This window comes from Anguilla rostrata, chromosome 12 (assembly GCF_018555375.3).
Source record: "Anguilla rostrata isolate EN2019 chromosome 12, ASM1855537v3, whole genome shotgun sequence".
NCBI classification, from domain to species: domain Eukaryota; kingdom Metazoa; phylum Chordata; class Actinopteri; order Anguilliformes; family Anguillidae; genus Anguilla; species Anguilla rostrata.
Window position 1 is genome coordinate 12,135,468 of NC_057944.1, and position 10,928 is coordinate 12,146,395.

Below are 10,928 nucleotides of genomic sequence, written 5' to 3' on the forward strand. Positions count from 1 at the left end.
CATTTTCATGATGTAAAAATCTAAGATACAGTAAATTATCCATAAAAACTTTAAAAATATTCATTTTTTAATTGCACGACTATATCAAGCACTGATCATAAAATATGAATAAGCGAGTAGTATATCCTTGAAAATCCTTCAGTGTTTTTATCACCAAGATCTGACTCAATCTTTTGTAATTCAAGATGTGCAAAGTAACACTCTTCCCAAAAGACCCCCACTCACCCCCCCCCCTCCTCCCTCCCGCTTGTGTTTTTGCCAGCGGATTCGCCCTCCGCTACGACACAGTCGGGTTTGTCTGGAGCAAAGCGTGAGTGTTGCTGCTTTTCTGTCTCCCTTCACCATTGGCTTCTGATGGGAAAGGGAGGAGAGCTCCCCCGACAGCTCAATCACACAGAATCAACGGCGGCAATGCCCCCCCCCCCCCGCTGAGATAAGCCCGGCTCCTCTGCTGCATTCCGAAAGCAAATTAGCCCCTGCGTGCCTTCCTCTGAGAACACCCCCTGCCACCTCCTTTCCTCCTTAAACTCCATCAATCTGCCCTGAGAGCCGCTGACAAGCTGCAAATTACCATCGGATGGAACAACAAATAATCGTTCTTGACTTGCCAGAGAATGGAGAGAGAGAGGGGGAGAGAGAGAGAGAGAGAGAGAGAGAGAGAGAGAGAGAGAGAGAGAGAGAGAGAGAGAGAGAGAGAGAGAGAGAGAGAGAGAGAGAGAGAGAGAGAAGAAAGAAAGAACAAAAATGCTGCAATGTGATGTCAGACCACTGACCAATGACACATCGCGACCTTGTTCAAAGAAAGATGTCTCAATCTAAAATCTCGCTCAGCTTGATTACAGACCTCAGATATTGAGCATGAAAGTCAGTGACGTAAATTACTTCCTTCATATTTCTTCCCCAATCATCTGTCAATCCCAGAATTCTGTGAGATAATGTCATGATAGGATAACCATCAAGTCTGTTGTGTGATAACCTAAGAGGATGACAATAAGGGGAGTAGACCAAATTCTATAAAACAGTCAAAAACTAAGGTGGCTAATGACAAAATAAGCGTATTTATTTTTCAGCAACCACTTAAATACGAGGTAAGATTTATCCATGAATATAATGTCCAATATTTCAATATAAAAGTCATTAAAGAATTAAAAGGTATAAGTCATACAGTGTCTGGTATTGAATAAAATTATGCGTCACATTTTGAAAAGAATTCTGTTTCATTGATTTAAAAATGACAATGTGAAACTTAAGTCAAGTTTTGGTTGTAATTATTGTGAATTTCTTACGGTAGATTTATAATAAAAATGACTCGCCAGTAACATTTTGGTGTATTATAATATTTCAGGTCAACCTCTTCAGAAATAGTTCTGCAAGGGTTTCAGGATTGTTTCCGAAGTTATTTATGACTAACAAATTGTCATAAACTTACAAATAAGTGTGAAGAATTTTGAGAAAAACATATCAGGTGACCTCTTTTATTACTAATAAATAACTATGTCAAGCATTTTAAGAAAAATATTTCATTGAAGAAATCACTGTTTAAAAAGTTTTTTATTTTATTTTTTAAATTGAGACACTGAGATACTCGCCTGCAATAGATGCTTATCTTCCAGTGCAAAATGTGATACATTTTCACAATGAACTCTCTTGCAACCTTACAGCTCATATCTAGACTGCATCTACAGCAATAGGTCTTTATCCCAATAAGCGAGAAGCAACGTACGCAAGAACATATTTTTTAAAAATGAACTCCTCATACACAGCTCTGATTGTCGGTGACTCTGACGAGAGGACGCGGGACAGCGCGTCCCGAAGCCTGAGGCTAGCGGCTGTCACTCACCATTGAAGCCGGTGACGTTGGCGAGGTCCAGGAAGGGGCCGCTGAGGGAGAAGTTGGAGGTGAGGTTGGAGAGGAGCTCGGTGCCGTTCTCCCCACCCATGGAGTCGGCGAACAGATTCATCTGCAGCAGCGTCTTTATCAGGTAGCGCAGCATCTTGGCTCAAGCGATCAGGGCAGGATCTTTCGCCCCCTCTCTTATTTAAGTCAAAGTAATGGTGTAATTGGTGATCCCTCTTCTGTTTTTAAAATGGGGATTGATTTTGGTGGGGCTCTGGAATGAAGTCCGGCAGCGCGAGACTCGAAGCAGAAGCAAACTTTTCCCGTGGATCAGTCGGGTTCTGAGGAGCGGTTCTCACCGGGGGGGAGCTGCCAGTTCACATCCTGCCGCTGTGTCCCTCCGCTGCGGCGTGCGCTCGGCTCGTCTCCTCCTGTTCCGGAACTCGCATAACTTCGGGCGGGAGCCGTCCTCACGGAGACAACGGCACCTCTGCGGTGTGAAAGCATCCAGCTCTGTGCCGGCCCTCCTGAGCGACTGCTGCTTTTCCCCTCCCTTTCTCCCTCCCCTCTCCCTCTCTCGCTCTCTCTCTCTCTCTCTTTCACATATGCTCCCTCTCCCCCCGCTGCCTCTTTCCCCCTCTCTCTCTCCCCATCGTCAAGCTTCCTTCCAGTGTATGACAGTGTCCCAAGGGGGTCTCAGTACTAAGAGAAACAGAGAGAGAGAGAGAGAGACCAGGTGCTATTGGTAATAAATGCTTAATTATCAAATTAATAATCATGTGTGGAGAACAGGAAGACAGAAGGAGTGTGCTGCCACTGTCATACACACACACACACACACACACACACACATTAATGCTTGTAAACCTGCACACACTATCCCAAATTCACCAGCACATTATGCATGTAACTATTAAAGATCTGTAAAGCTCCATCATTATGATTTTTCAGAACCCATTTGAAATTCTACACTTATTTGTCCAGAAAATATCACCTGAAATTTGAGCAGAATAGACGTACAGCAGCAGCACGTGATAAAAAGCTCAATCACTGTCACATTAGCACACAACAGGACAAAACAGGAATAGATATCAAAACCATATACCATGTTGTCCCTGCTAAGCCAAGACAATATTTAGCAAAGAACTGACTTGATGTGCCTCACGATGTCATTAAAAAAAATAAAGATACACAAGAATGTACAAGAATAAATAAGGAAGTTACTCCCATCTGGTTTCATATCTAAGAGAAAACAAGAATCTGATCTGTGCTAGGTCATATCTGGTGGAGCAGAGCTCCAGTATTTGCCTGAAAGTGTTAAATCGTTGGAGTGTGCATGTGTGTGCATGTGTGTGTGTGTGTGTGTGTGTGAGAGAGAGACAAAGGGGGGGGCGTGTGTGTGTGAGAGAGAGAGAGAGAGAGAGAGAGCACATAGTGTTTGTGTGAGTGAGTGGTGTTGTGGTGTTTGTGTATATTGTATGTACCCTGTTACCCCTACACTACACCTGAAGTCTGCAGAGCCCGCCCTGTGTGTGATGTCATTCCGGAGGCACATTCCGTCAGGAGTTGGCGGGGTGCCGGGAATCGCTCAGATTAGTCACGTTCACGCGGGGGACCCCCATTTGAGGCAAATCGGCGTGACACCCAGTATTAGCGTGGCCCGTCCCAGGACGTTCCCCCTACCACCTGGGACAATGGGGGACCCTCCCTCAGGCAATGTCGGCGTGACCAGCCTCAGTCTGCACCCTGGAGGGGGTTCGGGGGGGTTTGGGCCTGACGTTTTGTACCCGGTGCTTTTATGGGGTGTTGTGCGTTTATACGACAGCTGGTACCTGTCAATCAACTCTGGAGTTTTAATTGCCCCAATATGCGGGAAGATATAGACCCGCTGTGACTGATCAATAGATATGTAGGTACACCAATATATGCGTGGGTGTGGTGTTTCCACAGTTTCAACTTCATTTACGGCTATAAGCAGTCAGTCAGTCCACCCAGCGGTGTCCAGAATAGGTTTAGAGAGAGAGAGTATTATACATTTTATGTCTGTTATATTTGAATCTTCATATTTACTGTTGTTGCTATTCCTTTCATCATTGTTGCTATAATTCTGATTGATTATTGCACTTCGGCAATACGTATTTCAAAATATGAAGCATTATACTAATAAAGCACCAATAAAGCATTTTGAATTTGAATTTGAGAGAGAGAGAGAGCAATACATCCATTAACACAGACATGCCTGATTCTGTGGACATATCGATGTGTTTCTCTTCTCTAGTGGAAGAATACGTGACTTAAGTCCGTGATTCTGTGATTTGAAAGTCACGTGTAGCAAGGCGAATACTTTATTACCGTGCTCAGTCACTGCACGTACCGGACAGGTGCAGAATGTGTGCTGCATCTAATGTCATCCTTTCACATTAACTTCACAGGTCTCGTTATACCGCAACTAGAATTGGAAAATTGGCCACGCAGGTACAGATGGTGTCACCTGAGAAAAGCATGTTTTCCCTTCCCCTTCCAAGATTGATTTAAGCATGACCATGGAATTACTTTCATTTCTTTTTATGTTGAGATGTCTCACAAATAACAACATATGGTTTTACAATAAACCGTCTCTGCCAACATGCTTATCTGCTAGCCTCGAGTATCACTGCAATCAGCACAGAGATTGTTTAAAAAATTGATGCTGTTGTTCAAGAAGGATTCATAAAGTCACCAATAAAAGCAATTAAAACACAACAGATGCCCGCTATATTATCGTTCTCATTATCTCTGCTGTTGAATTAAACTTTATCTGTTCCATAAAACAGCGTGATAAAATGCCAAGGCAGAGAAGCAGGTAATTACCATGTAAAATATGACAAGCAGTGTCCCTATTCCTCTCCTTTCCCACAACGCAAATATAATTATTCACAGTATTCTCCGCTTCCGAAAGAACGGCCTCCTGTTATTTCTTTCATTCTTTAGATTTACTTTTTATCCCAGGCGTGCCTGGCTGCATCGATCGCGAGTTTAATCTCCTTCTGGGCGTCGGCCTCAAAAGACCTCAGCGATGTTTTTTGCTGAGCAGAACTGCAGCCCGAATCAGGCACGGGCTGAAAAGACGTGTTCCGCTACCTGATCCGTGGGGCGTGTAGCTCCTCCGTCACCGTCACGGTGAACGTGCGGCCAAAGTGTGCCCCCTGGCCCGCGACCGTCTCAAATAGGAAGTGGAACTTTCCACATGTACACTGCAGCCGAACATCCCAGACTTTTCTGCAAGAAAGGTTGGGTGAAGTGCTATGGAAATTGATGAAATTCTAAGCTATTTATTTGTTTGTTTAGTTATTTATTTATTCATTCATTCATTTATGGGTAATATAAAAAAAAATATTAGCTGTGATAGCTGCAAGTTCATGTAGTACCTTTAAGAATGGAACACATCTTAATTTTTAGTTGCTTTGCCGTTAACAATCTTATTTAAGAACTATGAACCTGTCTTTTTAGAGGAATGTGTACCTTTGAGATTCTCAACCCACTTGAGCTAGACAAGCTCAGCTTACATATTATCTATGTTTGTAGCTGACAGTGCACTCCTGTAGCTGTCCCGGTACTGAAGCAGATTTGTCTGTTTCACCACCAGTTACAGCGCCAACCTTCAAAACGATTCCCCCAATATAACCTCACCTGGAAGAAGAATATTGCCGGCTCAGCATCTGTCACAGATTGTATCCACGCCCCTTCTTATTTTACACTCTGTGGTGTCAAAACAAGGATTCTAACAGGGGGCGCGAAGAGAGAAATCACTGCAAAGCCTCAGAGGAACGCTCTGTATGTTCCTTCACCTGCTGGCGAACAAGATCTCCGATCCAACTCTCATTTACTTTGGCTCTCTCTTCGCTCTCTGAAATGCTGCAATTAGCTCAATTGAATTAGCAGGGAAGCACACACTGTAGCAGAATATTGACAAAACTGCAAGCTCATGAAAGGCTTGGCACAGGAACAAAGAAAAGACTTTATTTTCAGAAGCGCTTTTAGACTGTTTTATTTGAAGCGGCTGCCAGGGAAAGACAAAGTGTGCGGCATTATGGGCCATTAAGACGGAACTCTTCTTGGAATACGATAAACAGATTCCCTCAGGTATAGCTCTTTCCATTTTTCTGAGTCACAAAACGATGCGCAGTGAGGTATGGAGTGTGCATTCAAAACTGTAAGTCACAGGATATTTACTGCTTCCTACGGCAAAGAGATTTAACAGTATGAAACCAACAACAAAAACGCATCCTCCTGCTGAAAAATGCATACAATGCAACAGTAATTCATCTGCATGGTGATGCAGGGTGAACCCTTTGCTGATTAATCATATCCAACCCCTGAAATGGTAAAATAGCAAAGATAAAAAATGGGTTACCGGCACTGACCTATCAAAATGATGCTAGTTTGGATTCTGCGATTCCTGAAGCTGCTGCACTGAGCCCCAAAATGAAAATTCTCAAAATCTAGGGTTGGGGGCGGGGGTGGGGGGTGTCCCATGAACCGATGGCCTGCACTGGAGGGTCTCCAGAGGGAGACTGGAGGGACCAGGGTGAGGAGATGGAGACAGCGGGCTAGCTGGGCGTCAGGAGGAGGATGGGTCCAGGTGTAGCGGCTCCAGGTATGGCAGGCCTGTGGGCTCTGGTCCTCACAGCTGGAGTGAGCACCAGCGCTGAGACGAGCCGCCAGTAACCGACCCTAACCCATTCACACTGGAGCAGCCAGCTGGCTTTCACTCCACAGCCCCTTCCCTCAACTCAGCTGGTACACAAACAGCTATCCTCCACCATCGTTAGACATCACTTATAGAGACTATATTACAGCATGTCAATTACACATTTTCATCTGAGACCCAGGGATTGTACCATTATCCACTGTGTCAACTGTATGCAGTACAGAGAGCCAGTAAAAACGTTGTGATGTCTGTACTTTTCTCTCAAACGCACTCACGTTTGGAAGGACGTGAAAAAGGTTTACACGTTTGGTTCCTTGAAATAGCTGTTCACTCTCACAACTGTCGTGGATTTCTTTTCACAGACCGGCGAGTGCAACATGTTTACTGATATTGTTGTTGTGTTCTTGCTCTCCTAGTCAGAAGTGATTGCTGAGGTTAGAAAGAAGTACAAAGAAAAGAGAGAGAGAGAGAGAGAGAGAGAGAGAGAAAGAAAGAGGCCATGACAGGACTGACACTCCAGAGATCACTAAGGGCTTATCTGCTCTCTAAAGAACGAGGGAGGGACCGAGAGCAGCGAAAACAAAGTTAAACAAACCTCACCGTCCAGCCAAGTGGCCTGTCTTTCTAATCCAAGAGCAAACTCCCTCCTAATCGCACAACAAAGGAACAATTAGCCGTTAGCCCTCGGACATTAGCTCAGAAAACAACTCCCCCCCTCCTCTGTCTCCCATCCATCATTTTTAGCCTTCAGCCATTTGCATTTTTATGAATTTTTTCATTAATTTGTGTAACCCCGACAAAAGCTAATTTACAAAATAAAATGCAAATCGTGCTTTAAATATGCATTATGACAACCCCCCCCACCCCCACCCAACCCTTCCCAAACCCCAGTGCTAATTTAAATCTGGCTCACTTCTCGCTTGCTGACCCCAGACTCCGGGCTCTGATCCCGAAGACGTCTTTTAAGTGCTGAAAAACTAGGAAAACTCCGGCACTTTAATCAGCTCAGAACAAACAGGCCAGACACACTTGCGAGCGCTGTCCGCTCTCTCTTTCAATCGATGCAGTTAAAGGCTGCAGAGGTAGAACGTGGCCAAGGTCATTCCAATCACAGTGAAGAGAGAAAACACCATCGATGTAACGGTGGATGTGCGCGAGGTATTGATTGGGGAAAACATTATCTCTGGTACTTGGACGTAGACGCAGCATTTGTGATTGTGCTCTTCATACTGCAGTATGTTTTCAAGTAGACCTTTGCAAAACTATTACAGATGAATTAATGTGGGCAAATACTTTTCAATCCTTAAAGTCGGCGTTGATTTCTGCGATACAGTAATTTAACTGTATAAAAGTTTTGCTATTACAATGGCCTATTACTCAATGTAACAACATCACCATATCATAATAATTGCTGACAGTTACTGCCATGAAAGTGTTCATAATAATATTAATACAAGGTATGTACAACAGAGGATGATCAATTATTAATTTTACAACACAGGAAAGCAATATAGGTGTTTGCTTCACAAATAACTTGTAAAAAGTAGCATGACCAGGGCTGAGCACTGTAATCAGATTATATACTGAAAATTGGATTTGGATGGACTGCAGTCACTGAACATGGAGCATTAATTAAAACCAGAGCAGAACGGACAAATTGAAAGCTTCCAGCAACACTGTAGCAGACGCCATCTATTTAAAGCATATGTTGGCAGCACTAAGTTGAATTTTTTTTAATTTAAATAAAAACTATTTAAAACCAAATGCCTGCTTCTCCTTTCCACAGCCACACTGTCATTCTCTTCACATCCACGCTCAGCACATCAGTCTGAGCTTATACATGTCTCTGCCACATTTTAGCAGGCAAAGCATGGCTGCTGCTGCTGTGTATGTGTGTATGTGTGTGTCCTTGTGTGTGTGTGTGCATGTGTGTGGGTGCGTGTGTGTGTGTGTTTATATGTGATGTGTCTGATGCTGGATCATTCACACAGGGGAGATCTGCCAGGTCCATTGAAGTCCTTACAACAACATTGTTCTCAATCGCCATGCGCCATCGAGCCTGGGGAACATGCCGCACCATTCACACCCCCCTCCACTCCCCCCCCCCCCCCCACCCCCCATGCTCCAGGCAAACAGCTGGGTCCTGCACCACAGGGGCTGATGAGGGGGGTGGGCAACAGGTAGCCTCCCCAGGTGCGGGCCTCTCCCGAGCGCTAGGAAACCCATCACGCCTGCCGCTCGCAAAGCTGCGCTTAATTAGGCGAGCCAGGAATCCCATTGGTCGGCCCGTCATCACAGGCAGAGATGAGACGGGAGTGTGCGCGTGTAAGGATGGGTCTTGGAGGGGACACTAATTTCACCTCTGCATTATGGATTTGCCCATCTGGCCGGGCGAGGAGCACGTAGCCAACGACCAGCTTAAACAAAAAGGAGGGGGCGTGTCCGTGATCACATTCTGAATTAGTGGGGCGCTTCACCTCCCATTGTCCCAGTGATGAGCTGGGTATTCACTGTTGGGGGGAGGCCGGTTTGCTCCTTTAGAAGCTTTTATGTCTCCTTATTGAAGCAGGAAGAATGGGGAATAGCTGAAAAATAGGGCAATGAACCTGACTCCTCCCACTGTCAGGTGTTTCTTCTACTGTTCATTTTAGCTACTAAATACCGGAGCCCGGTTATGTCTCAGGTATTTACACTAACACACTGAGGAAATGGAGTCTGCTATGAGAATGGGTCTTTGGGAATACATAATAGGTTGTGGCTGAATGGTTGTGTGATGACTATGAAAGCGATAGCCAAAATATAAAAACAGGAAAATAAATCCGGCATTCTGCTACTTCGGTACAAATTTATATACTCCAAATGTGAGAAGAAAACCAGCAGAAAGAAACTGGCTTGCTAGAGAACCTTCCAGAGTGACATTTCCGAGTTTTTTTTTTTTAAACATTAGACGGAATCTTCCATCATCACAACACTGCATAAATTGACAAATATACCAGTCTGGCTTTTTATTCGGAAACCCAAATTATGAGTGAGATTTTTTTCCCCCAGAACTAGCCTATGCAGCAGCTCTGTCACTGGAAGAGAAAGTGTGAATGATCTCTTTGCTCTGAACGAAAATGAATAAAGCAAAAATATATCACATTCATGAGTTATATTTATCTACTTGTTTATCCGTCTTGTAGGGTGCATACTTTTTAAAGTGCGCTACCCCTTTTTTTAATTCTTATACGGTGCGTTCACTGTAACGCTGTGTGGGCGGTTTCTCCTGATGCCATCTCCTGTAAATGTACACGTTGGCTGCATTTCTGGCCATTGCCCAGGCTTTACTGTGCTGCAGCACCACTAATTCAAGGTACAAATCAGTTGTTACACGGTCTTTAGCTGCAAGGTAAGCAGGTCTTTTATTAGTGTAATGAATTGATGGGCTGTAGGTCACCGTCACCAGGCTTAATTACAGCAGAAACCGGCTGTTATTTCCCCGCTCAGATCTGACTCATCAAAATCCTGGCGTTGCCGCTTTGTCTGTTAGTGCTACTAACAGAAAATGAGAACATGTCTCATTTCATAATTTTTAAAATGTTTTTTTAATGTAATATTTGTCTAATTCCAAAGCAGTAACTGCTAATCTAGGAGAAAGGAGTTTAGAAAATTGCCAGGAAGTGTTAGGGAATAAACCAGGAGTTACTGGAGTCCATGGATTCATACGATACCGAATCTTCCAGTGTATTAAAAAGCCCACCTAGAGGTCCCCTCAGAAGTTATCGTTTACACTTGCATCTTTAATAGGTATTTATAATTGCAACTCGCAAATTAAGTCAGTTTTCTCAAGGGGAAAAATCAAAGAAGCAGAGCTTAGTTGGACTTAATGAGGAGGGACTGTGCCAGATGGTTTCATCCAGACCCGCTCACATCACTTACATCTTCCCATTCTGTACATTCTAACAGCTGGATAGCTGGCCAAGGGCACATCCCTCACAAAATAATTTACGTGTTTAAAAACCATGTCCAAAAACTACATGTGAACCCCTGACATGTGAAGAGTACATATGTGAACTATGAAAATCCTACTTATAAGACGAGAGCAGGAAAAGGTAGCCTACGCTATCGGAAGCCATGTTTTACTTTCCCATGCGAAAACTTCAGTTCACATTTGAAAAATTCAGTCACGTGAGGACATGAAATTTAACGTTGTTTCCTGTCACATGTTTCGTTTTTGCACGTGGAAATTTTCATTCACACGTGAAAAAAGCCAATCACATGAGAAGATTCCAATTTCATGTGTGAAATTGTGAAATCCACATGTGAAATTGTGTGAAGTTTATGTGTGAAAAGGTAAGTTCACATGTGGTTTTTTTTCATAAGGGGTCAGCAGTCACCCACCGGGGCATTACAGGCCCGGTT

At 43.9% G+C, this 10,928-nt stretch overlaps 1 protein-coding gene across 2 annotated transcripts in view; it reads right to left on the bottom strand.

The window, feature by feature from the left end:
* LOC135236089 (roundabout homolog 2-like) overlaps positions 1-2,353 on the bottom strand; it is a 124,952-nt gene extending 122,599 nt beyond the window's left edge. For both annotated transcript variants that reach the window (XM_064302270.1, XM_064302269.1), the window contains exon 1: positions 1,841-2,353. In XM_064302270.1, coding sequence (XP_064158340.1) covers positions 1,841-1,994 — 154 coding nt within the window. In that variant the 5' untranslated portion in view covers positions 1,995-2,353. The remainder of the gene's footprint in view (positions 1-1,840) is intronic.
* Between the last annotated feature and the right edge of the window lie 8,575 nt (positions 2,354-10,928).